The sequence below is a fragment of the Capra hircus genome, chromosome 2, assembly GCF_001704415.2.
Source record: "Capra hircus breed San Clemente chromosome 2, ASM170441v1, whole genome shotgun sequence".
NCBI lineage: Eukaryota > Metazoa > Chordata > Mammalia > Artiodactyla > Bovidae > Capra > Capra hircus.
The window spans coordinates 19,675,824-19,703,469 of record NC_030809.1 but is presented as its reverse complement, the minus strand read 5'-3'; the positions used below and the strand labels follow the sequence as shown (position 1 = coordinate 19,703,469).

General features: G+C 40.2%; 1 protein-coding gene across 1 annotated transcript; it reads left to right on the top strand.

The window, feature by feature from the left end:
• DAW1 (dynein assembly factor with WD repeats 1) lies at positions 1-27,646 on the top strand. Its single transcript, XM_018038266.1, has 12 exons — positions 1-69; positions 1,931-2,075; positions 3,658-3,716; positions 4,440-4,562; positions 8,853-8,952; positions 13,138-13,245; positions 15,531-15,637; positions 17,325-17,427; positions 18,353-18,467; positions 22,930-23,006; positions 24,803-24,965; positions 27,236-27,646. The coding sequence occupies exons 1-12, from the start codon at positions 2-4 to the stop codon at positions 27,268-27,270; spliced, it is 1,203 nt and encodes a 400-aa protein (XP_017893755.1). The 5' UTR covers position 1; the 3' UTR covers positions 27,271-27,646.

Genomic DNA, 27,646 nt, shown 5'->3' with positions numbered 1-27,646 from the left:
TATGCTGGAATATGAAAAAAGTGGACAATTAAAGACCAAATCCATAGACTTGCTTGATCTTGATCCCAGGTAAGGGAGCTATATAATGCAGCATGTATTTCATGTCCAAAATCATTATTGGAAAACCCTGACATAGGATGGTGCATAGATAAGCTCATAAAACTACAGACAATACATTACTAAAAAAATTGTTCTGGGTGTATTATTTCCTGTTCGTTTCAGTGAATTTTATTTTAGTGTCTTGCTGAGTGGGCCTCTGGGGTGGCTCAGTGGTAAATGCAATGTAAATGCAAATGCTTGTAATGTAGGAGACTCAGGAAACGTGTGTTCGATCCCTGGGTTAGGAAGATCCCCTGGAGGAGGGAATAGCAATCCACCCCAGTATTCTTGTCTGAGAAATCCCATGGGCAGAGGAGCCTGGCAGACTATAGTCCACAGGATCCCCAAAAGTTGAACATGACTGAAGTGACTAAACACGGCTCTTGCGGAATGAGGAGGGTGTGGGAAAAGGATTATCAGTCTGTCCTTTTCTTCTTCCCAAACCAACCTTATTTTAAAAAAATAAACCTTTTGGTTTGAAAATCTGTTTTGATTCATAACATTTGTTGAAAATCTTTCCATAACATTTGTTGAAAATCTTTCCATTATTATCTTTTGAATTCTTATGCAGGTCTAACTCTGTTGACCCCTGAGTCTTTCAAAGTCATTGTTAGGAACCACCTCTGATTCATTTCCATTCCAAATATTCATTCTTATTCTGAAAGACTGTATTGCTTGAGAGCTGGCACCATATCTTGGACATTCCCTGGGCCTAACTTATGGCAAGTAATCAATGTTAGTTGAATGAAGGGTCTCCTAGTTCAGCGCCTTGCACAAACCTGGAGCTCAGGACATGTTTATTTATGAAAAGAAGGATGCCTATTAAACAATGCATTTTTAATGCATTTGCTGAGACAGAAGTAAGCGAGTACAAGGTTGTTGGGAGGTGACCCCGGGACAGATCAGAGAATGAGGGAGGGTTGGGCAGAAGGGGAAATGGCCAAGCTCACAGGGCAGAAGTGGCCAGGCTCTTGTGTGGCCCTCTTGCTTAGCCAGGGGCTGAGGGCTGCAAAGAAGAGCAAGCTCTGGGCTCAGACTCTGATGTGAATCCTGAAGGAGCTGCAGCTGGAGGTGTGTTTTGCAAAATGACCCTATTCTTGATGTTTTGTGGTATACAGACATTAATATTTGTCTTGAATTAATATTCTGAACTAGCAAAATTTACTAGAATTGCTGCAGATTATTTGAATGCTGGGGAAACTTGCATCTGTATTTTTCACACTGATTCACTTTCAGGGAGATAATGTTATAGCATTAAGAAATTAATAATCATGATAGTTCTTTGAATGTCTGTTTTAGTGAGGTACTTACTCTTTCCCCCACAATACAGCAAATTGAAACTTTCTGAACCTCAGAGTCTTCATCCCCAAAATAGTTATGAAAAGCATTACATTTTAGAGAGTTGTTATAGGATTAAATGGGAGATCATAGGTAACATGGAAAGTAAAGTAGGATTGGGCAACTTTAATATATATTTATTTTTTAAAAAAAGAGAAACAGAAAAAAAAAATAAAAGAGCTCTTGTTCAGAAGCAGCACTTGGCCTTCTTAGATGAGCAAATCAGAATCTTTGCACACCTTCCTCAAGCGAAGTCTCAGGTAATGGAAAGGCATTGAAGAGAACCCAGGCAGCTTTCATCCGTGCCAAGATGCTCTTTATTGATTTCTATGATTTTTTTTTTCCCCTGGAAATCTCTTGGTGAACATGATGATGCTGTTGACAATTTATAAATCTTGAACTTCATAAAGCAGTGCAATCCTTCATGTAGTGAATGTATATGCAATTTCTGACATAGAAAAAAGTAACGTTTTTTTGTGTGTGTGAATTTCAGTACAGATGTCAGTGCATTAGTAGAAGAGATACAGAAAGCAGAACCTCTCATCACAGCTTCACGATCAGACCAGGTTAAACTTTTAATACAGAGATTACAAAATAAACTTGGACAACACAGCAACCACAAATTCTATCTTTTTAAGGTAATGCATGTTTAAAGATAGCAAGTAGAAGAACTTCAATGAATTACTTAATTCTACTAATCTAAAATAAAATATAAATCATGTTTTCTTTCAGGTCTTCCACATTTTTGCTAAGACTAAATCTTAAATGTTTGTTGAATGAATGAATAAAATTCAAAAATTGGTTTCTTGACAGGTTCAATAAAGATTTGCATTAGTAACTTTAACTTTTCTTTATAATAATAACTCTAAAGAATAATCATTAAAGTAGCTCTAAGTTATTGAATAATTAAATTTTTTTCCAGTTGGAGTAATATTAAGATGTATTTCATGGTGTATCAACATTTCAAATTTTCTGCTTCCATATGAACTAAACTGCATTTCAGTACATTATTTATTTATATGGATTGTAAATAATTTTAATTCCATAAAGAAATGCTTATTTTCATCTATAATCTTGGCAACTAAATTAAAATAAATGTCATTTATTGCTTCAATAACAGCTTTCATTTTTCTTTATGATTTAACAACATTTAATGGTTTATTATAGAAATGATTTATATTACACTGATTTCACTTTTTGTGACTTATATTACTTGTTATTTATATACTCAGCATATTTTGTCTGATGTGAAGTATTCAACAATTTTCTGTATTCCTTCTTTCAACTTACTGAAAGATGGTCATTCTTGTAATAATTCTTTTTCCAGCAGGTGACACTATTTTACTTCAAATATGAGCTCTATAACTTATATGATCTTGTAATTTACCTTCCAAAGGGAATATTTTGATAGTGAAGGAGGACACTATTAATAGTTACAGTCTGGTGGTAGTAGACATAATTAGGACTGTTCCAGTCTGGCCAGTCATCCTAACTAAAAACAGATGGTCCAATTTAAGTATATTCATCCAATAAATATAAAGCATCCACTATGTGCTAGACAACATACGGATGGAAATATAAATTCCATGATATATTCCAACTCTAAAGAAGCTTTCAGATTCAAAAAGTAATAATTCATTGTTAATCTGTATTTGAAACATCTATGGTTTATTTCCTATATATATTGTTTATGCATATATACAAACCATGTACAATATGTGAAAGAGAATATAAATTAGTGAAAAGACCCTGGTGCTGGGAAAGAGTGAGGGCAGGAGGAGAAGAGGGCAACAAAGGATGGGATGATTGGATGGCAACATTGACTCGATGGACATCAGTTCAAGCAAACTCCGGGAGCTAGTGAAACACAGGGAAACCCGCCGTGCTATAGTCCGTGGGGTCGCAAAGAGTCAGACACAACTGAGCAACTGAACAATGACAGCTATTTGTATCTCATAGCTATAATCTATCTAAAAGCACATTGATAGAAAACATAGATTTGATCATGCTTCTGTAATTATTTGTAACCTCCAGATGTATTATTGGTCTTAATAACAGAAGGTCCTATGTGTTTTCCTCCTTTGTTCAAATATTGGATACTATCCATTTATTATATATAATTAAGATGCATTTGAATGTCTTCATTGGTTGGAAGTTAAAATGAATGAGCTGAGTAATTTTGTTCGAGTTTGAAATGAATGGTGTTTTCTTTTATTGAAGGTTCTCAGAGCACATATACTGCCACTGACTAACGTTGCACTTAATAAATCAGGCTCATGGTAAGGTTCTTTGTTTATTAAAAAAAATTATTGGACTTTATTTTCTTAGAGCAGCATTAGGTTCACAGCAAAATTGAGCAGAAGGTGCAGAGATTTTCTCTCTGTGATAACTTCTGCCTTGCATCCCCACCCCGCAGCAGCTTCTGTCCCTATCGCCATCTCCCACAGAGACCTACATCTGTTGCAACTGTTGAACTATATTGACACACCATTATCACTGAAAGTTCATGGTACACATTAGGGTTCACTCTTGGTTTTGTACATTCCGTGGGCTAGCAAATGTATAACGACATCTATACAGTGCTATGTTATCACACAGAGCAGTCTCACTGTCCGAAAATCTTCTGTGCGTTGCTTATTTATTTCTATGTGTATGTCTATTTTTTTTTAAATTTCTAATTTTCAACAACCAAGGGATACAAATCTTTTTTAAAATGAAAATTGCCTACCCATAATGTAAGGAGGGCATAGCAACCCACTCCAGTTTTCTTGCCTGGAGAATCCCCATGGACAGAGAATCCTGGCAGGCTACAGTCCATGGGGTCGCCAAGAGTGGACATGACTAAGTCACTTTCACTTTCACTTAACTCTTTGTTCTGCATACACAATTTTCACTGTAAAAAGCAAGATAAACGAGGCTATAGTTTTGCAGGCAAAAACATGCGGTTTTTATTAACACGCTGCTGGTCTCACCTTGTGCTGTATTTCTACTGCTTGTATTAGCTTTATCACAGGAAGCTATGATCGGACGTGCAAGCTCTGGGACACTGCCTCTGGAGAGGAGCTTCACACCCTGGAGGGTCACAGGAATGTGGTGTATGCCATAGCATTCAACAACCCTTATGGGTAAGAAGACACCCACTCGTCCAGTGATTCCTTATTAACCCACTGGTTCTTTTATTCATCTCTTCCTCCATCTATTGGGGAAGGAAAAGTGGAAGATGAACCCAAAGTTGTTGAGTGTCTGATGTATGCTATAGTGTGTGCATGCTAAGTCACTTCAGTCATGTTCCACTCTATGTGACCCCACAGACTGCAGCCAGCCAGGCTCCTCCTTCCATGGGATTCTCCAGCCAGGAATACTGGAGTGGGTTGCCATGCCCTCCTCCAGGGGATCTTGCCAACTCAGGGATCCAACCCATGTCTCTTATGTCTCTTGCACTGGCAAGTGCGTTCTTTACCACTAGCACCACCTGGGAAGCCCAGCTCAGCCATGGAAAGAAATGAAATTGGGTCATTTGTAGTGATGTGGATGAATCCAGGTCTTCCCAAGTGGCGCTAGTGGTAAAGAACCCGCCTATCAACGCAGCAGATGGAAAAGATTCAGGTTCGATCCCTGGGTCAGGAAAATCCCTGAGAATGAGCATGGCAACCCACTCCAGTGTTCTTAACTGAAGAATCTCATGGACAGAGGAGCCTGGTGGGCTATGGTCCATAGGTTCGCAAAGAGTCAGACACGACGAAGTGAGTTAGGATGTTTGCAGGTTCAGATGAACCTAGAGCCTGTCCTACAGAGTGAGGTGAATCAGAGAGAGGAAAACAAATATTGTATATTAAGGCACATATATGAAATCTAGAAAAATGGTATGAATGAACCTATTTGCAGGGCAGGAATAGAGAATGCAGATGTATATGGACACTGTGGCAAGGAGAGGATGGGATGAATTGGGAGAGTAGCATTGACACACATATATGTATGTGTGTGTATAAAATAGATAGCTAGTGTATAAAATAGGGGCTTCCCTCGTGGCTCAGAGGTTAAAGCGTCTGCCTCCAATGCGGGAGACCCGGGTTCGATCCCTGGGTCGGGAAGATCCCCTGGAGAAGGAAATGGCAACCCACTCCAGTATTCTTGCCTGGAGAATCCCATGGACTGAGGAGCCTGGTGGGCTGTAGTCCACGGGGTCACAAAGAGACAGGACTGAGTGACTTTACTTACTTAGTGTATAAAATACATGACTTGTGTGCTGGATAGCACAAGGAGCTCAGCTCGGTGGCCTGCGGTGACCTAGAGGGGTGGGATGGGGCAGTGGGAGGGAGGCTCAAGAGGGAGGTGATATGTGTATATATATAGCTGATTCACTTCATTGTACAGCAGAAACTAATTCAACTTTGTAAAGCAATTATACTCCAACAATAAAATAAAAAAATAAATTTAAATATCTTCCTCAGTGTTCAAAGTAGCTTTGGGAGAGGTATTACTGGCCTCACATAACATAGATAAAATTCAGGCGCCCCTCCCAGGATCACACAGTAGTAGAGTGGTGAGCTAGAATTCCCGTTGATGCAGGGCTGACTCTCTGCCCTTGGGAGTTCTCTGACCGGAAGATGAACCCTGACCGGAAGTTCCTGCTGATGTTTCTAGCACTGGACCGCGAGAGAATAGCTGTACATGCATGACACGGTTTGTTTTGTGTAGAAGTTAACGTATAGTCTTATCAGGTGGAAAACCGTCTATAGTGACATGCTAAATAATAGTAGGAAATGTGCCAGAACCATTTTTAAGCTAACTTCTGGTTAACCCATTCAGTAGATCTTCCCAAGGTCCTCTATCCTTCTGAATGACATACTTCTTATACCTGTAGCTGTCTGAATGCCTGCAGCAACTACTCTATCCACCAGTACCCTTAACTTCTCTTTCCACTGGGGGCGTTTTCAGCTTACCAAGAGTTAGTCGTATTTGTCCACAAACTTGCTTGTAGGGGGTTGTGCTTTCAATTTGTAATAATCTAATTTAATTAGATATTGCTTAAGCTAGTGAAATGCGATGTGTGAAATTAAAGCTGTTGTCTCCTATGAAAACACAGATAAGGTAAATATTTGAAAAAGTTGTTACTAAATGAAGTTGTAGATGAGACCATTATAAAAATTAGAGAAGACATTGCAGAAAGGACCCTCTTTTCATTTAGTGTTAGAGACCACAGGAGACCATGTGGGGGCACTGAGAACCGAGGAGAGAGTCAAGGCATGAGAGTCTGGATAATTATAAAGTCTGCAGCTGTCCTGAGCACTTACAATTTTCTTTGGGATATGTATTTTGGGCCATAGGACCCCTCACATTTTTGTTTTACAAAGGAAAAGACTGATGGACTTCAGTACATACAACTCAACATATGCATGTTTAAAAAATTAATACATAAAAGAAAAGTCAAGTGATCACTGTGAGAAAATTTGTAACATATGCAACAAAGAGTTATTATGGAGAACATGTAAAGAACTCCTTTACAAATCAATAGAAACAATGCTTTGAGAAATAGTCAAAAAATATGAATAGACATACTTAGCTAGGCAAATAAGAATTTTAAAATTATTTTTATGTTTTGGCCATATGAATGGCAAAAATTAAGAGGTTAATAAATTACGTGTCATGTTGTTGAAGAGGAACTAAAGAGCCCCTTTGATGAGGGTGAAGGAGAAGAGTGAAAGAGCCAGCTTAAAACTAAATATTAAAAAAACTAAGATCATGCCATCTGGCCCCATTACTTCATGGCAAATAGAAGGGGACAAGGTGGAAGTGGTAACATATTTCCTCTTCTTGGACTCTAAAATCACTGCAGACAGTGATTGCAGCCATGAAATCAGAAGATGTTTGCTTCTTGGCAGGAAAGCAATTACAAACCTAGACAGTGTATTGAAAAGCAGAGACATCACTCTGCTGACAAAGGTCCATATAGTCAAGGCTATGGTCTTCCCAGTGGTCATGTATGGCTGTGAGAGCTGGACTGTAAAGGACGCAGAATGCCAAAGAATTGATGCATTCAAACTGTGGTGCTGGAGAAGACTCCTGAAAGTCCCTTGGACAGCAGGGAGATCAAACCAGTCAATCATAAGGGAAATCAACCCAGAAAACTCATTGGAAGGACTGATGCTGAAGCTGAAGCTCCAGTATTTTAATCATCTGATGTAAACAGCTGACTCCCTGAAAAAGCCCCTGAGGCTGGGAAAAATTGAGAGTAGAAGGAGAAGAGAGAATCAGAGGATGACATGGCTGGATGGCATCATCGATGAAATAGACATGAACTTGGGCACACTTTGGGAGATGGTGTGAGACAGGGAGGCCAGGCGTGCTGCCATCCATGGGGGTCATGAAGAGTTGGACACGACTGGGAAACTGAACAACAGCATTGTTGAAGATGGGGTAAAATGAACACTTTCCTACACTTTTGAACAGTGAGCTTGCACTGCAAGTGATGGCCCGACTGTGTGAACTTTTGATGACTTGTTATTAGTACAAAAGACAGACAGGGTTCAGGGTGAAGGAAAAGATGTTTGTTAGTTCCCTGATTGAGGGTTGAACAGGCTAATTTACTCTTACTTGTTGAGTGTTGATCAGTAGCCCTGATCCACAGTAGATGTGTGAAGCTTCTTGCTTGAAAGGAACTGAAGTCTTTATCATATTTCCTCTCCAAATCCTCTTTCTTCTTTAAAGACCTTACAATTGGAATAATACAGATTTTACTTTCCCAAGGAGACACTTACTGTCTAGCTTCTCAAAACCTTATCTAGCCACATGTTTAATTGGATCTATATCTTTCCATTTTCCTTCTTTTAAATTTGATATTACTGTCTTCAGTATATCTAACATAATTTTTCCATATTCCTGTAACCATATTACACATTATTAATTTCCACTTGTTAGTAATTTTCTAAACTAAATCCCTTACCATATTCATTAATGAAAAAATTATTGCAATCTTAAACACAATTTATATTTAAAATGTAAAATATTTAAAATTGAACACATAAAGAGATACTATTCAAAAATTAGAATAATATTTTGTTTTCCACTGCAACAGATACAGGATTGTTTATTATTTTAGTTTATTAAAAATTTTTATTTTACATTGGAGTATAGTTGATTTACTGATTGCTTATTATTTTAAAAGTGAAATAAACTTTTTTGTGCGGGTGGGGTGTAGAGGGGCGCTTCCCATCCTCAGGACTCCTGAGGGAAAATAAATTACTGAGTAATAAATTACTTATTTATTTTTTAAGATTAATTTTTATTGAAGTATAGAAAGTGAAGTAGATTTCTAAATAGAGATCCATGTATTAATATCTTGTCTTAATTCAGTGTATCAAATACTGTGATTGACTTTGTTTTCAAATTCCATATATATATTTTTTAAATCTTAGTGACAAAATTGCCACTGGGTCCTTTGATAAGACTTGTAAACTATGGAGTGTAGAAACTGGAAAATGTTACCATACCTTTAGGGGTCATACGGCAGAAATAGTGAGTATATTTATTTTATTATATTTTTAGTATATTTTTATGTTGTCATTCCTTTTGTTTTTGCTTTGTTTTATTTTTATCTTTTTCAGTAGATCTTATTTTTTAGAGAAGTTTGAGGTTGACAGAAAAATTGAGTGAAAAGTGCAAAAGTTTCCCATATATTACTCCACCTCTCCTCCAAAGCATGCCCCATTGTCAGCATTCCCACCAGGGTAGCACATATATTGCAAGTGATGAGTTTACACTGGCTTTTCACATAGTTGTTGTTTCTTTCTAGGATTCCATTGCAAAAGTAGTTGTTATACCTTTATAACTAATTTAAAAATCTGTTATTTTAAATTTCTCTATATTATATATGATGGTATTTATATCATTTCATAAACTACTCTAGCTTTAATATCTTGCAGATACTGTCAAAGACTCATATCCTGCATTGACTAAAAATAATGGGAAAAGTATGAGTACAATAGCCAATCTGATGTCTTTTTCATTGACTTGCCTTTAGCGAATTGACTTGATTGAGGGTTGGCGAACTTCTTAAAATAGCTTTTAAACTAACTTTTTTATACCATGTAAAATATCTAAGCTGATTGTTTCCTATATAAAATTAGAACTCAGATTTGCATAAGTGGTTTGACACTCTAAATTGCTTTCACTACTGGGAAGCCCTCATCCTTAACTCATTCTGTATTAAATGTCTTACAACAATTAGTGAGATCATTTGCACCCTGTGGAACAACTGGAAGCTTTTAAAGAGTTTGCTTATTTTAGGAGTAAAATTTATTCATAGTCATTCTTCATATTTATTATATTTTCATCCAACAAGAGCTATGTTCAAGGTACTTTGCTGGGGATGCTGCAGTGAAAAATTATAGTTTTTTTTTACATGTATTAGCTTAGTTGTTCCTCATAACAACCCTAAGGGGTAGCTATTTCTCCATTTTTCAGTTGAGGATGCTGAGGTAACTCGCACATGGTCATAAAGAAAACACAATCATCATTTTCATAGTGTGGCCGTGTTTCCACACTCCCTTGGAATTTTGAAGGTTTTCTTTTTTTATAGTTCCTAGGAAGACATTCATATTTTGGAATCAACGACATCAACCCAATGAATATTTGCTAAGTATTGACTGTGTGAAGCCCTGGTCTATGTGTGGGGGCCAAATTGTACTTCTTGGCCCCCAAAGATTTTGTAGTTTTCTAGAGGGAGTAGAGGTGTCCATGGTTAAGTTCAAAGATGTATTGTAGGTGGGCTAGAAGTTGGTGTGAAGTTCAGTGAGAGCACAGAGGGAATAGCCAAGACTCCTTGTCCAGGAGAGATATTCAGGGAAGACTGCAGAGAAGTGGCAGGTACATTCTGGGCAGAGTGAGCTGCACCAACAAATGCGCAGAGGAGGTGTATAACCATGGCACATGCTTGAGAACTTGAGTGGCTGAGTGTCCAGAGCACCACTCTCCCAGCTTCACTGCACAGAAAGTGCTTATATGGAAACACACACACTTGTAAGCACTGCCTGCCCACAGTCAGAGGTGATGGGCAGGGATCCCAGGTGTTGCCCAGTTGTCTGGGCTAAAGGTGTCAATGACTTGGCTTATGTGTTGACCCACAAAGCTAGATCCCAGTCTTTGCGTGATGGAAGTAGAGGAGGCAGGAGAGGCTACACTGCAGATTTATAGAGGGTCTTAAATGCCATGCTAAGGAATTGAGACTTTATCCTGGAGATATTGCCATACTGCTGAGAGTTTTCACCTGAGAAAGGCATGGTCAGGTTTTGCATTTGGGGAAGATGGTTCTTTTGCCATTGTGAAGGAGACATGAGGGGAGGATAATATGGGAAGTATGAGCCAGTGGGGATCTGGTAACTATGCAAAGAAAGATATCAAAGCCCTGTCGTGAGGAGAGTGTGAGAGAAGTTAAGGGGTGGGAGGGGTAGGACTGGGTTACCAGGGAGATATGAGGCATGAAGGAAGAAAGTATTTAGGATGATTTCCTGATTTCAGACTTGGGCAACTGACAGTACCATTCACCAAGTCTGTGCATAAGAGAAAAAACAGGTTTCTTCATTTGATTTGCATGTCTTAGAGAAGGCAATGGCACCCCACTCCAGTACTCTTGCCTGGAAAATCCCATGGACGGAGGAGCCTGGTAGGCTGCAGTCCATGGGGTCGCTGAGAGTCAGACATGACTGAGCGACTTCACTTTCACTTTTCACTTTCATGCATTGGAGAAGGAAAAGGCAACCCACTCCAGTGTTCTTGCCTGGAGAATCCCAGGGATGGCGGCACAGAGTCGGACACGACTGAAGTGACTTAGCAGTAGCAATAGCAGACAGGGTGATAAAATCTCCCTGTGTGATGTCCAAAAAGAGGCATCCATTTGGCAGTTGGTTCTTTGGGGCTGAGCTGAGCAGTGAGGTCTGGGTGAAAGACATGGATGTGTGAGTCACTGGCATCTGGGTGGCAGTAGAAACCACCAAACAACTGAAAAGTTCCCAGTGGGAAAGGTAGACTCTGAGGAGAAAACTGGCGGGATGCTGGGAAGATGGAGAAGAGAAACTTTGAAAAGATACAACAAAAGAGATAAGAAGTAAGAGGGGAAAAGCAGAGCATTATCAAAAGAGTCAAGAAGGAAGAAAATATCAGGAACCTCAGGCAGGTTAAGTGAGATGACCAAGACAAACCAAGCCTCTCAGCTGGACGTTTATCCAGAGTGGTCCCAGCAGACAGGATGGGAAGCGAGTGCTGGGAGACTATGTTTCCAAGGAATTTGGTTGTAAAGGGAAATAAAGTTAGTTTAAAAAGGGACAGACAGAGTCAAGGGAGAATTTGTTTTCATGTGGGAAGAACTCAAACATGTTTATAGGCTATTGGGAAGGATCTAGTTTAGAGTGAAAGGAAAGTTGGTGAGATCATCTCCCCGTGGAGCGCAGGGAATGCAGTGTCTTAAAATGGCAGCGATCTCTCTGAATCTGAGGCTGGGGGAGAGGAAAGTGAGGGTCAGGGGAGGAAGTTCCCATCAGACAGGTAAGGCTTTTTCAGGGAAGTGTTAGGAGGCAAAGTTATCTGATGAGCAGGAATAAAGATGGGAGTGGAGTCAAGAGTAGGGAATGGTAGAATGTACTGAGTCAGAGGCATGTTGGGCAAAGTAGGCAATGGTACTGAGGTCACATCTGAGGATGGAAGGCACAAATGAGCAACGCTCGTTGTCTGCCGTGCTATTTTCTTAAACTACCTTGGTCGAGTGATGAGGTAGGGCTGGCAAATGAGTGGATAAAATCCCAGGCTAATACAAGTTGTTAGGAGATTTGTGAAGGGTGCAGGTGGAAGATGGGGGTAGGAGTTTTGGGCATGCTGGCAAGAGTGATTCTCCAGGTGTCAGTTGACTGGGGCATGATGGACCAGGAGAAAAGAGAGGGGTTTACATGAGATGGAAGTCATCCTGCAGCGGGCAAGGGGTCTGGGCTTGGTGAAGAAGACAAAAAGCAGAAGTCCTGGGAAATTGTAACTAGAGACTGGTGTATCAGGGGTGAATTTCCTAGAGGAGGTGACGCCAAGGTCAGGGTGTTGTAGCCATGGGGGTGATTATAAAAAGGAGTCTGGGACCATGGGCCCAAGGGTGTTGGATGAATGGCCCACAGGAAGGGTACTGGGGACTTGGAACTGAGACTGTAAGCCAATAACCAAAGTCCTAAGCAAGTGAGGGGATGTGATTGAGAGGAAGATGGGAGCCAGAGGGACTTCTCTGATGGTCCACTGCTCTTCCACTGGAGCTGGTGTGGGTTCAGGCCTTGGTTGGGGAACTAAGATCCCACATGCCCCGAGACATGGCCAAAAAGTTAAAACAAATAAACAAAAATGGAAGGGAGCCAGACAGCTTGAATCTCAAAGGAATGGGCTTTGCTTTTGTTCTTGATCTTCTGTGGTCTAGAAGTGACTAAGGGGAACCAATGCGCCTCCAAGCCTGAGCTGGGTGACGTGGAGAATAGCAGCCTCTGCTCAAGCAGAGACTGCTTTCAGGTCAACCTGCAGATTGATAGCTACTCATATCTGGTATTTTGCCTACTTATTTGTGCAAAGAATTAGGCTGAATCTGCTAAGGGAGTTGCAGCTTCAAGCTTCTGTATAATAGGATTAACAATCTGAAACTCTATCTTTCTAAAATCTCTCCCATTTCATGTAATTCAGGTATGTTTATCATTTAATCCTCAAAGCACATTGGTGGCGACTGGAAGCATGGACACGACAGCCAAGCTCTGGGACATTCAGAGTGGAGAGGAAGTTTTCACCTTAACAGTATGTTGCTAATGTTAATAACTTTAAAAGCTTCACATCTTCATTGGCTGTTCCTTTGGATAAGCTTTTTACCTGAGGTTTTTTTTTTTTTTTAAATTTGTACTTTTATTACAAACTGAACTCTAAGTTAAAAGATGTTTTTGAGCAATTGGTTTTCAGACTGCAGTAAAAAAGTGTTTCAGTTGGTTTGCTGGCTATTCCCAAAGACTTAAATGGACACCCTGGGCTTTTGGACTTTTTAAAAGCCCATAAACAAGCCTGATGGGCTTTTTATTTCAACTAGCTTCAGTCTAAAAAAGGTAGTGGCTATTGCTTAAAACCTATGGTCATCTACCTGGTTAGAAGCAAAGGTTGTGGAGGCTGGCACCTTTTGGAAGAGGCAGAACTGGAGGAACCTACCAGAAAATGTCTTAAAAGAATGACTGTTAACTCCCTTCTTCTCTAACCTCCAGTCCCAGAAGCTTCCTGTATCACAAAGTCTGAAGCATAAGGGGCAAGTGGCAGGAGGTGACAAGGTCAAAGGGCACTGCCCAAAGAGTGGATGCTGATGTTGTATCTCAGTGGGGGTCCTATCTGTCTCCACCACAGGTCCATTCAGCACTGTCCTCCACTTCTTCCCGCCCTAGCCAAACAAAAAAGGGTGATTCCCAGTGGCAATAGGTGGGAACAGTTGAATGGGAAATCACGTTATCCTATTTTTCTGATTTATAAATGGATTTTAAAAATAGAACCCATTTTATAGGTGAGCTTTTTCTAAGAAAGTTTAAAAAAGGACTAGAAAAAGAGAGGAAAAACAGTGCTTTTAACTGACAGCAAGAGTTTTTCTTTATTAAATGGGTGTCTTGTTCTATTACATAGGCATTCTTTTTCACATCTTCACCTTCATCAGTTCTGTGCATTGGGCTTCTTCATCACCTCTTCTTGCAGGCAAATGCCTAAGAGCATTGGAAGGCATATGTCCTGCTCTGCACACTGTCTGACACCAGGGAATATATCTGTGTTCTCAGAATTTTAATGTTCAGCTCCATTTAATCTTTGTCATTTGGAACCAACCAGAAATTTAATTTGTAGATTAACTTTTTTATTATAAAGAAAGTAACTAAGTGAATTTACTGAAATTGTTAGGCAAAACGAGAGCTACATCCAAGCAGGATCTACAGCAGCGGGGGGCCCATTCTTCCCACTGTCTCATACAGTTTGATTCATCCACCCCAGAGGACATCCAGATGAAAGTCAGGCCAATATTAATCTATTTCATGTTAATTCACTATAAGAATTTTAGTTTTTAAAACACTAGCTTTATTTCACAAGCTTTTTGTCTTTTGCCCGTCACCTATTATTAGCTCATAAAGCATACCGGGCACTTTCCTGGTGGCTCAGATGGTAAAGAGTCTGCCTGCAATGCAAGAGACCTGGGTTCAGTCTCTGGGTCGGGAAGATCCCCTGGAGAAGGGAACTGCAACCCACTCCAGTATCCTTGCCTGGAAAATTCCATGGGCAGAGGAGCCTGGAGGACTGCAGTCCACGGGGTTGCAAACAGCTGGAGATGACTGAGTAAGACTTAAAAAAAAAACAAAATTAGCCCATAAAGCATACAGACCTTTTTAGCATTTCCACAACAGTATGAATGAAGTCCTTTGATTTCCCAACACCTATCCTTTTCTTTTCTTTTTTTTTTTGTAAAACAGCTTCAGTTCAGTTCAGTTCAGTTCAGCTGTTCAATCATGTCCGACTCCTTGTGACCCCATGGACTGCAGCACACCAAGCCTCCCTGTCTATCACCAACTCCCGGAATTTACTCAAACCCACGTCTATCCAGTCAGTGTTGCTATCCAATCATCTCATCCCCTGTTGTCCCCTTCTCCTCCCGCCTGCAACCTTCCCAGCATCAGGGTCTTTTCAAATGAGTCAGCTCTTTGCATCAGGTGGCCAAAGTATTGGAGTTTCAGCTTCAGCTTCAGTCCTTCCAATGAATATTCAAGACTGATTTCCTTTAGGATGGACTGGTTGAATCTCTTCAATTTTTAGTAAATTTACAGAATTGCACAACCATCACCAAGACACTAGCATTCGACCATTTCCATTACTCCCCACCCCCGACCCCCCAAAAAACCCTTGTGCCCTTGGTTTACAGTCTTTCTCTATTCCCACCCCCAACTGCTAATCTCTCTTCTCCCTGTAGAGCTTTGCCTTTGTGTAGTGCTTTCTTTCAGACTGTTATGTGATCCATGGGTAGAAATTGTTTCATCTATAGGTATGTATGTGGATATCTGCTCTTTTCCTAGGGACACTCAGCTGAAATCATCTCCTTGTCCTTTAACACGTCAGGAAACAGGATCATCACGGGCTCTTTCGATCACACAGTTACAGTGTGGGAGGCTGATACTGGAAGGTATCTTGGATTTTTAAGTTTTTTTTAAACCTGCATCAGAAGATTAAGAAAAGACTTGCTACTGATCAGCTTAATATTAAACCTATTAACTGTGCCTTGGATTTCATAGGAATAGGACACATTGGAAGCAAATCAGTTCATTCTTTAATGATATTTCTTTTTTATTTTAATTTATTTTTAATTGGAGGATAATTGTTTTACAATATTGTGTTGGCCTCTGCCTTACAGCAACATGAATCGGCCGTAGGGCTTCCCTGGTGTCTCAGATGGTAAAGAATCTACTGGCAGTACAGGAGACCTGGTTTCTATTCCCGGGTTGGCAAGATCCCCTGGAGAAGGGAATGGCAACCCACTCCAGTATTCTTGCCTGGAGAATTCCATGGACAGAGGAGCCTGGCGGGCTAAAATCCGTGGGGTCACAAAGAGCCGGATCTGACGGAGCAACTAACACTTTCACTTTCATGCATGTATCTCCTTCCCCTTGAGACTCCCTCCCAACCCCCAGCCCATCCCACTCCTCTAGGTCATCACTGAGGACTGAATTGAGCCCTGTGTGTTAATACAGCAACTTCCCACTGGCTATCTATTTTGCATATGGTAATGTATATATTTCAATGCTACTCTCTTAATTCGGCCCCCTCTCTCCTCCTGCTGTGTCCAAAATCTCTTCATTATGTCTGCATCTCTATTCTTGCCCTTCAAATAGATTCATTGATACCATTTTTTAGATTCCACATATATGTGTTAATATATAAAATTTGTTTTTCTCTTTCTGACTTACTTGGTATATATGCTTCCTCAGAATTCTGAGCAAATAATGGCAAAAAGCAACATAAAGGAGAATGTTAGCAATAGCCTGGTTATATAACTATTATTTATTCTATGTACTGTGTAATCAGATTTCAGCGGCTTGTCTTTAGGGTCAGCGTGGATATCATGAATAAATAAAATCACAGCTAATGATGCAAATTTAATTTAGTCCAATAACTTTAATTTTCTCCCTAATTATTGTTGCTAAGAAGTTAACTAAATTAGCTTATTTGTGTTTAAAACTCCACTCAGTTTTCAGGGATCCCAATTTAGATGGATGCATTGAGAAGGAAGGGTTCTTAGACAACTGACGGGTAGTTTCTGAACTACAGAGGGGTCCACCCCCTGTAAAATTAGTTCCCGGATTCAGATTATCCATGCCTTTCAGAAGCATCATCTTAAGTAATGTTGTTATTTTGGGTTGTTTAAATTTTAATTATGTGCTTATGTGAGGCGCTCAGTCGTGTCCAAGTCTTTGCAACTCCATGGACTGTGGCCCACCAGGCTCCTCTGTCCATGGGGATTCTCCAGACAAGAACACTGGAGTGGATTGCCATGCCCTTCTCCAGGGGATCTTCCCAACCCAGGGTTCGAACCCAGGTCTCTTGCATTGTGGGCAGATTCTTTACCGTTTGAGTTAGCCAGGAAGCCTACTTGAGTTTCCGAGGAAGCCTGCTTAAGCCTAAAATTTTAAGTATATTTTTGTTAAGATGAAATTAAGAGGCTAGTTGACTCTTTATGAGTTACAGTTAAGCCATCACAGATATTTTGTGAAAACTGAAATTCACCTTGTACACTGATGGCTTGACATCTTTCTTTGTCCACATATCCTGAATGAATGCATCTTTCACCAGTCTGAACCATTTTCGTTTTGTAGGAAGGTGTATACCTTAATTGGACATTGTGCTGAGATCAGCAGCGCCTTGTTCAACTGGGATTGCTCTCTGATATTAACTGGCTCTATGGACAAAACCTGCAAGGTAAGCTCGAGAAATACCTTTGCTTTATAACTCTTGTGTCTGGGCTTTGTACTGTGTCAAGTATTCCTTGCAGCATTAACACATTTTAAAGGTGCTAGAAAATTAAGATCCAAAAATTGGTAATTTTTAAGTTTCAAGTTGATGATCCTCCAAGTTTGAAGGATTTATGATGTAAAATAGCTTTGATGACTCAAATGTATTGAAAGATCTTTTTTTTCAGAGAACATTTGCTTCATAGTGTGTGTTTGTTTCTGCTATACAGCCAAGTGAATCGCCCAGACATACACACATATTCCCTCTTTTTTGGGTATCCTTCCCATTTAGATCACCACAGAGCACTGAGTAGAGAGTTCCCTGTGCTAAAATATCTTATTTTATGAAGGCACATTATCTTTGTTTAATGTCTCTCTATTCCTTTATTAAACTTCCATTAGCATAAACTTCAAGAAGTCTCAACATGACGTCTCCCTGCCTTTGTGTTTCTGTTGCTGAGAGCTTATGCTCTAGAACTACTATTAGATATATAGATTGTATATTAAATGTATTATAATATGAGTGTAGTTTTTATTTCCTAGCATTGTAGTTTTAGATCAAGCTCTTTATTACTTGACCTTCATATGAAAAGAGGTTGCTTCTACTCCATCAGTGAAGCACGCACTTTGAGATTTTTTTTTTTTTCCTAAAATAGTGACAGATTTGTATTCTGAAGTCTGCCTTTGATCTTCTCTGTGTCAAAAGCATGCCTTGTTATATGGTTGGCTACAGTCTCTAGCTGTGAATCAAAGAAAATGAACAAAAAGTGAAAATTATACACATGATTTTGGTACAGTTTATTTAATCAGCTGTAAACATGTCATAAAGACTACTGGCCATCTTTGTGTGTTAGAGAGGAAGTCATAGTCTTCATCATTTTTTTAAATTGTAGCTTTGGGATGCTGTAAATGGAAAATGCGTGGCAACATTAACGGGCCATGATGATGAAATACTAGACAGCTGTTTTGATTATGCCGGAAAGCTTATTGCAACTGCTTCAGCCGACGGTAGGTAATCTGCCTGTTCATTTAATTTATGGAGGGATTTATGTTTTGTTTAATAAACATAGGTGAGTCTGCACTACAAGTCATCTCCTTGATGACCAGCTATGATAGAAACAACATGTGCCTCATCTCTCTGATGCCCATGCATGTCACTACACTGTGTCTGTATCATATTCTTGATATCGCATGCGATGCTGTAGAAGGTTTGTATCGCCTCCTTGACAACCACATATGATGTTAGACTATATCTCTATCATCTTCTTGATAACTATATATATGCATGTACTTTATATATTAGTACACCTCGGGTCATCTCCCTGATGACCATGCGTTATGCTACCCTATGTTCTCATCAGCTTGACCATTATCAATGGTGACATAATAAATCTGCATTTTCTCCTTTATGATCACATGTGCTGCTCTCCCATGTCTCGCAAATCTTCATGATGAAACTTATATAATGCTGTGCTACCCCTCATCTTCTTGAGTACCATCTATGAGTCTATGCTATGCCTATGCCATCTTACTGATAACCAGTCAGATGCTACCCTGTCTAATCATCTTGACAGCATGTATAGTTTTATTCTTTGTATCATTTTGTTGACAATAACAAATGAAGTTATGCTATATATAGTGAAGTTTCCCAGTCGTGTCCGACTCTTTGCAACCCCATGGACTGTGGCCCACTAGGCTCCTCTGTCCATGGGATTCTCCAGGCAAGAATACTGGAGTGGGTTGCCATTTCCTTCTCCAGGGGATCTCCCCTACCCAGGGATCGAACCCAGGTCTTCCACATTGCAGGCAGACACTTTAACCTCTAAGCCACCAGGGAAGCCCATATATGCTATATATACATCCTTTTAAAATAATTTTGTATGTTGTTATTGTTGGGCCTTCCCTGGTGTCTCAGTGATAAAGAACCCACCTGCCAATGCAGGAGATGACGGTTTGATCCCTGGACCAGAAAGATCCTCTAGAGAAGGAAATAGCAACCTACTCCAGTATCTTGCCTGGGAAATCCCATGGACAGAGGAGCCAGGTGGGCTACAGTCCAAGGGGTCGCAAAAGTGTTGGACAATGAAGTTATGCTATAGCTACACTCCTTTAAAAATAATTGCGTATGCCACTATGCTGCTGGCTGTCTCACTGATGACACTAGATTGTGCCGTAAGATGTTTGTGTTGTCACCTTGACAACCGTATATGATGCAGTGCTATGTGTGCAAAGTCTGTTTAGCAAGCACGTGTGATGCTGTATTATCTCTTTGATAACTATGTATGATCTTTAAAGTGAGGCTTTTCTCTTTGATAATTCCGCATGGTGAATGTCTGTGTGCATGTACTCTCCTCAAAAGCTCAGTGTGATGCTTTACCTTGTTTTATCATTTCCTTCGCAATCATGTGGAGTGCTGCCCTATTTTGCATCATCTCCTAGATGACTGTGTGTGATGACTCAGTTTGCTTCATGTCCAGGAAGGCCATGTATGGTGCTGCAACATATCTGTGTCATCTACTGATAACCACACATGTTGCTATGCTGTATATGTGTTATCTCCGTACAGTGCACAGATGACTATACCCTCTGTCTCCATTATCTGCTTGATGGCTTGTATGATGCTCCCCTATGTCTTTTCATCATCTTGAGAAGCACACATCACGCTATGCTAAAGCTGTGGTATCTCTATGGTAACTACACCCTCAATGCACACCGTGTCTGCATCAACATTCTGACTGCCGTGTATGACCCTACATCACGCTTGTATCATCTTATTGATGGTCATGGATCATGCTACGCTACGTCTGTCTCATCGCCTCGATTCTAAACTGTATCCTTGTGATCTTATCAGTAATCCATGACACTATGCTGTGTCTAGGCCATCTCCCTGATGAACATGTGTGATGCTGCACTCTATCTGTGTCATCCTTCTGATCACATTTGATCCTAAACTATGCCTGTGCCATGGCCCTCACGATACCATCAAGCCTGATGCCATCCTATGTCTACATCCTCTCTGTGATAACCACAGGTGACTCTGAACCTGTCAACCGCTCTGAGTGCGTGTCCTGCTACTCTATGGCTGTGTCATTGGCCTGACAATGTAAGCAAAGCTTTCCCTCTAAGCCACCTCTCTGACAGTCATGTATGATGCTGCACATATGTTTAATTCCCTTACTGAACATATGCGATTGCATCATGCTTGTGTAAATTCCTTAATAGCTTTTTAAGAAATTCCGGCAAAAATCAAATGCTGTTTCTAGGCTGTTTCCGTTCATTTCTTTGCCTATACTTGCTCCCTGTAACTAGCATACGTTTAAGTAGCTACTTTGTGTTATAGTCAGTTGTAGAATTTTGCCTGTGATTCATTTTAATTACAGTCTTTATTACTGTCTCACTCTTTAAAATTATATTTGCAAGCTGTTCTCTTACTCATTAGGACTTTTCAAAGGTGATCCTTTGATCATACACACACGTCTTTTTTGCATCCTGGAATACAAACACCCTGAATCTAGAGAATTTTATTTTTTAAACTAACTACTTATTTTCTCATCTTCTCACAGATCTTGGCTTTTAAAAATCACCCCTTGAAAATAATGAATCTGCCCTTTTCATTTTAAATATCATTCTCATTTATACAAAAGAATCTGTTTATTAAATATACATGGAGTGCCTACTTTGTGCCAGGAATTCTTTAGGAACACAGGATATATCGATGGAAAAAAGAGATGGGCGTCTCTTCCCTCCTAGAGCTATGTTTCGAAGGGGGAGACCACAGACAATAGTATACATGTATCTTACATAGAATATTAGATTAAATAGAATGTCAGGAGTTGTCAGTGATATAGGGGAAGAAACAAGCAGGGCCAAGAGATCAGGATGCTGAGAGATGGAGGAGAATAAAATACAAGCGCGGTTCTTTTAGTTTTGTCCTTCCCATCAGCTGCTGCTTTCTCTGGCAGTGATTCTGCTCTTTCCTCTCTCCAATAGCATATAACTTCCAGAAACATCTTTCTCTTTTGGTTTGTGTCGTAAGCCTGTGTTCATTCTGTTCCTCCTAAGAAGTCGTGATGTTTAGAGCCATTTTTGATTTACCTTTGGCCTTTGCTCCTCATTCCCCTCTTAAAATCTGATCTCATTCAACAGTTAGTTGTCTGTGCAGCTACAAGCTGTGTCTTTATATTTATTGCCTCTTTCGCCTTCACTGGAGTTACTCTCAAGGCTGAATTTTTTTTGACGTCTTATTCATATTTCTATCTTATAAAAATTGCAATTTCAGGCTATATCATTTTTGTGTTTTCTGAAACTTAAAAATACTTTTGCAAAATTTGATGTATTAGTCTATACTGCATATTTTTGTCTTATTCACAAACTCTTAAAACAAGTGGATCACTTTCCTTTAAAGCTTTTGAAATATGCAATGAAGTAGCAATATTACATTTTAATCATATTAATTCTACTATAGCAATTTTTGTCTACTTCCTCCTGAAGTTGTCAGAGAGGAAAGGTAAAAATTAAGATATTTTGCTTATCTCTAAATGGAAATTAAGTAAGCAAAATTCCCTATCTTTGCGAGTTTTACCTTGATTTTATACTCTGTGTTGAGACAGCATCCTTCACCTGGCCAGATAAATTTTAATTTTTTTATGGCAGCAATTTCATTACTTCTGTTTTTCCTCCTTCTATGCTTGGGTAATGACTCTATTCCTTAATTCTAAGGAAATGTTATATCTATCCATCCATCCATCCATTCATCCATTTGTCTATCCTTCATCCACCTACCCATCCATCCATCTATCCATCCATCCTTCCTTCCATCCATCCATCTACACATCCATCCATCCATCCATCTACACATCCATCCATCCATCCATCCATCCATCAATCCATCCATCCATCCTACATCTATTTATTGAGTGTTTAATATGAGTTTGGCATTTCTAGGCACTGGATATACAGCAGGGAACAAATCATTCTATTTGCCTTTTCTGTTGAAAAGGTTTTCCTAGCACCTATTCTTCATTCTTTGTAAGTAGTGGCTGCTGACCCCTCTCAGAAGGCCTCTTGTGTCTTCTGTAATCTTAGACTCATATTTGGTGTATGATATTAGTCTTGCTATTTATTTCTGTAGGTAATCAGAATCATCAAAACTTGTTGTGATTCTCCATTTTTTCTCTTTAAAATTTGATTCTTTTTGATTTCCTGTCCTTGCACCTCCATCTATCTTGGAACCTAGTGTCTCTTCTAATAAGCTGGGGCTAGAGAGATGCTTCTTTCCCCCATTCTTCTCCTGTAGTGGGATCAGCTTGCATTTATAGTATAAAGTGTCTGGCTCTCACCACAGGCAAGAAGACAAACTTAGCACAGAGCTTAGGTGTCAGAGGGATAGATATTTAGATAATTCAAGTCATGTGGTTCAAAGTCCTGCATTTCTGATGAATTTATATATATCTCCACTCCTTTCAAAAAGGAACAGCAAGAATTTTCAGTGCGGCCACAAGAAACTGTGTTACCAAATTGGAAGGCCATGAAGGAGAAATTTCAAAGGTGAGTTTCTTTTCTTGTTTGGAGCAATTTATTTATTTTCAAAAATAAGCATCAGGCTTAATACAAATCGGTCTATTGTCACTGATAGCACTGAGGTTTTGCCCAGTTATCTTATTCTTTGTAGAAATCAGTTACCTGAAGAGTAACTTTTCAAATGTGTCCTCAAACTCAGTGTAATAAAATGATTTCTAAAACTTTTGATAAAGTATAAAACAGCATTCTCCTTAGCCATGAAAAAAGTTTCAATTAGCAAAGCATACTCATTAAAGCTATTAAGAAGCTAGTAAAGTGCTTTTCCTGGTTCTAGTAAACACACCTCTTTTATATTATGCAAAAGAACAGGCTGCACAGCAAATGTCAAGTGTCCTGTAGATCCCATGCCATTGAGGAAGTATTGCCTAGAAATATTCACTGCTTAAAAAAGTTAAAAATGACCTATCTTGAAACCTGAAAGCTGTAGTTTAGGATTTCATATGAACTCCTCCCAAAAGCTTATCCATGCAGTACGGCCATCTAGTCAGTGATCTGAGGTTTAGAGATGTCCTCAGAAAATTGTAGAGACGGCTGGGACCAGTGACTCTCACCCCCAGCTCAGCCCCGTTCCTTGGTCTCGTGCCTAAGATGAGATTTTTCATTCTTTTTAGTGTATCAGCTCAATGGATTCATGTCTCTGCAGGCTCCCCTGCTATTGGTGGCCCTTGCCCTCCTGCCATCAGGGTTGGTCTCTTAGACATTGCAGAGCACATCCTCTGTGTTAGGCTGGGAGGCCCGGGAGATTGGTAGTACGAGGGATGAGGGATGTGGCCATGGGATACAGGCCACAGAGAGAGACTGAGCTGTGTTTCTGAGTGTCTGGTGTGGCACACTCAACAAACACACTTGTTTTTGTGTGTGTATGAGTAGAAAGAGTTCTCAGACTCTACATTATTGCATTTTATGCTTGTTAACTGATATATTCCTTATTGAATTGCCATCCAGTAATGGCATTTCTATGGGGTGCCAAGCTAAAGTATTCTTTCATTCATTTTGAGAGCTCCCACTATGCTAGGTATCATGCTGGGCCCTGGTGACACTGTGATGAAAAAGCCATAATCTTGGGGCTTGCCCTCATCAAACCTATAGTCACAGAGGAAGTGACCCACATCACCATCTTCTGATGATTTAGAAAAGGTTATAAACACGACCTCTAGAGAAACTGAGGACTGACACTTTTCTTTGCTGCTCACATACCATGTGACAATGCCTGGCCTGTTGGGGCTGTCAAGCCCACATGAATGGAAACTGCTGCACGTTAAGTAGCAACACAGACAGTCCTCTCCTGTGGACCCTGACATTCTGCGCCATAGACTGAAGGACCATCCTTACGTTCATGATGACAGAAAGTTGGTCTGTAGAGGTGACACCAAGGTTTGGGTGTGAAGATGCCTGACTTGTGTTCTCATCCACACCAGGGCTCTGCCTCTTGGTTTGAGTGGAGAGATTGGTGTCAACAGCCTTTGCTCCTGAAATGAAAAGAAGCTGGGTGGGGAACACTCAAAGTATAAGGGAGCTTTATCCTTATTTGTATGTGAGGGGTAGGCAGTCAGACATCATTGTCTAGATCTTAATTTTCATGTATTAGTCTCTGCAGTTTTTTTCCTACCCTGAAGGAACTGTTCTAGGTAAGAATAAGTACCAGGCTGGGAAGGTGAACAGGTAACTTTGTGATGTCCGCTTTTTACTGATGAAAAATATACTGGGAATCAAATTACACCAACCTGTGATCGCTTCCCCACCGACCCCTTGCTTGCTTGTAGATTTCTTTCAACCCACAAGGCAACCGCCTTCTCACTGGGAGCTCTGACAAAACAGCCAGAATCTGGGATGCTCAGACTGGTCAGTGCCTCCAGGTTCTTGAAGGACACATGGATGAGATCTTCTCCTGTGCTTTCAACTATAAAGGCGACATAATCATTACAGGTAGGGGAGAAATAAACCCCATCAACTCAGCTTTCCTTTCAAATTGGTTATTAGAGTTTCTGAGCTGAATACCAAAAGGAGCCCACTCCTATCCCCACCCTTCTTCCAGGGTTCCTAGCTCACCTGGGGTCCATTATTTAGGTTTAGCTGCTTTGCAGGACCACAGGAATAGGCTCTGCCACCAACTTTAAGGCTTTGTGAATCCTGAATTTCAATTGCCCCAGACAGGGTAAGAGTTTAGTAGCCTGCCTTACTGTTGACTACATACCCCCAGGCATCATCCATCCAGTGGTTAATATTCAGTTGATGGCAGTAAGTCTTAGTAACTAAAACAAGTCAGGATCTGAATTCTCCAGGGTGAGATTTACAGCCAATTAGAGATTTATTCTTTGAGCAAAACTGTTTTCTCCTTGGATGTCCCCTTGTAACCCGTTAATTTATGGGGAAAAGAGCACACATTGAACATTTTTTTCAACCATTAACAATTTATTGTGAGTGAATTATATCAGCAATGTTTCATAAGAACTGGATTAAGAGCAGGTTAGCTGAGGTTGTAGAAAAGGGAGAAAATGCCAAGAATATGGCATAACGTGAGTAGGTGCCTTTGGAGGAAACCCTGGCAAGGAGCAGAGTGCTAAATGATAGTGTGGGGTGGCGATACCCAGAGGGGAATGAATCTGCTTAACTCTCAATGATTCTCATTGTACTGAGAAAATTTTTAAATTGCTTAACTGGTCTAAGGAGTTTAATGTCGCATATGCAAACTTGGCTTCATATGTTGGCTGATTTTCATTTTAATCAGACAACTTCAAAGGTACTGAGAATAATCTCTGCCTTTGCCCTGAAATTCCAGTCCTTTCTACTTAATTATGGATGATTTCTAAAATCACAGATTACTTTCTTTGGGCCTATGGTTTGTAAGTGTTACTATAATGTAGGTATTCCTAAGACAATACCATAGTAAATAGCATCAAATCCTTTCTCTTGATGATGAAGGATGTGAGTGGTTGTGACGGAGAACACTGGAGTTGGGGCTGCTTTGTCAGAGGACCAACCTTTCCTAGTCCACCCTGTTTGTGTTAAGCCGGGCCAGCCCTGCAATACCTCTTTCCTCATCCACAGAAGGCCCTGGAGTATTTAGGGAAGGAATATTAGTTGTTTGTGCCTTGTTTTAATGCTGGCCTTCGAAAGCCTGAGCTCTTTTAAGATATTATTAGTTTATTTCGTATTTCCCAAAACAAACTCCTGGAGATAGTGAAGGACAAAGAAGCCTGGCATGCTATAATCAATGGGGTTGCAAAGAGTTAGACACGACATAGTGACTGAATAATCCCAAAAATAAATAAATAAATAAAAGCACCAATATGCTAAATACTGGTCCACTCAATGACAGCGTTTATGAGAATGGGAAGTGACATGTCTTCCTTGCCATCAGCAGAGCGCTTTGAATATGAATCTGCCCTGTTTCCCTGGTGGACCCTGGTGTGGTTAACTGCATGCATTTCCAGTGGACTGCCTGAGGGTTTAGAATCCCAAAATGGAAGCAGACTGTCCGGAGTGGTCAGGACACTTTCAAAAAGATGAGATACCTTTGGGGACAATGTGCAGTTTGCACAGGGTTTTGCAGCCCCACACTGCTTGTGCTGATGATACATGCCTGGCACCTGAGGTGGAAAAAACCAGCAGAGCCCAGCAGTGCTTCATACTGGGGCTGCCATTCCCAGGGCCTGAATGTGGATGGGGTCCCTCCGGCAGGAGTATATCAAGGCTGCTTTGGAAGAGTGTCTATCGCTGTCCCGGGGAGTGCAGGAGTTTCACATTTTGACTGATGAGGAGAAAAATTCACTGTAATATTGGAACAGTCCAAAGTGGAATGTGCTGCTTCCTCATAAACTGATCACTCAAACCTGGAGATGTTCAAAGCCATCGTATTTGCCACTTGGTGGCGATGCATGAAGCGGGACGGGGATAAGCAGAGGGGTGGGTGATGTGGCTGCATTCTCAGGCCCTCTCTAATCCTACAATGCCATGAATCTTACATAGGGGAGTAGAATGTGAACTTGCCCAATTTATGACCAACGGGCAAGACAAACAAACAGATCCCCTCTCCACAAACACTGGAACTGCTAACGGGCTCTGAGCTGGACACCCAGGGGCTAGCATATTGAGCACATTGATCATCCACAATGACCCAGAAAATGTCAACCTGCAAACATGGAGTTAAATGAGTAAAACAAAGAAAAATAACTTTGCGAAATTTGTTTTATTAGGCAGTAAGGATAATACCTGTAGGATATGGCGGTGATTGAAGAGAATCAGTCAACAAAGAAACTTGCCAGCCATGGTGATCAAAAGCTGGAGCGTCACAGCCAGCCAGCAAGCTGTTTTGATATTTCAAATGTTTTCTCTTTGTCCACAAGTCAACCATTTGTATACTGTCCTTAGTTTCACAGATATGACCATTAAAGTTGATGAAGATATAATTCCTTGATGTCTGATAGAGATGATAGGAGTGAGCATACTGCTTGGCAATTGGTTGTTTCAATTTTCTTTTATTTCTTGATAGCATCTCCATACTGACAAATGAAACCAGAATGATTTAACAATGTGTCTCCTACATTCTACTTTGCAGGCTATTATAATTTCTGTTGAATAAAGTTTCTGGAGAAAATTTCTGTGAA

Bases quoted from the DNA above. Each gene is read 5' to 3' on its own strand.
- DAW1 (XM_018038266.1), top strand. From the start codon at position 2: ATGCTGGAATATGAAAAAAGTGGACAATTAAAGACCAAATCCATAGAC. The intron at 13,246-15,530 runs GTATGTTGCTAA...CTCTTTTCCTAG, and splicing joins AGGAAGTTTTCACCTTAACA to GGACACTCAGCTGAAATCAT. The intron at 15,638-17,324 runs GTATCTTGGATT...TTCGTTTTGTAG, and splicing joins TGGGAGGCTGATACTGGAAG to GAAGGTGTATACCTTAATTG.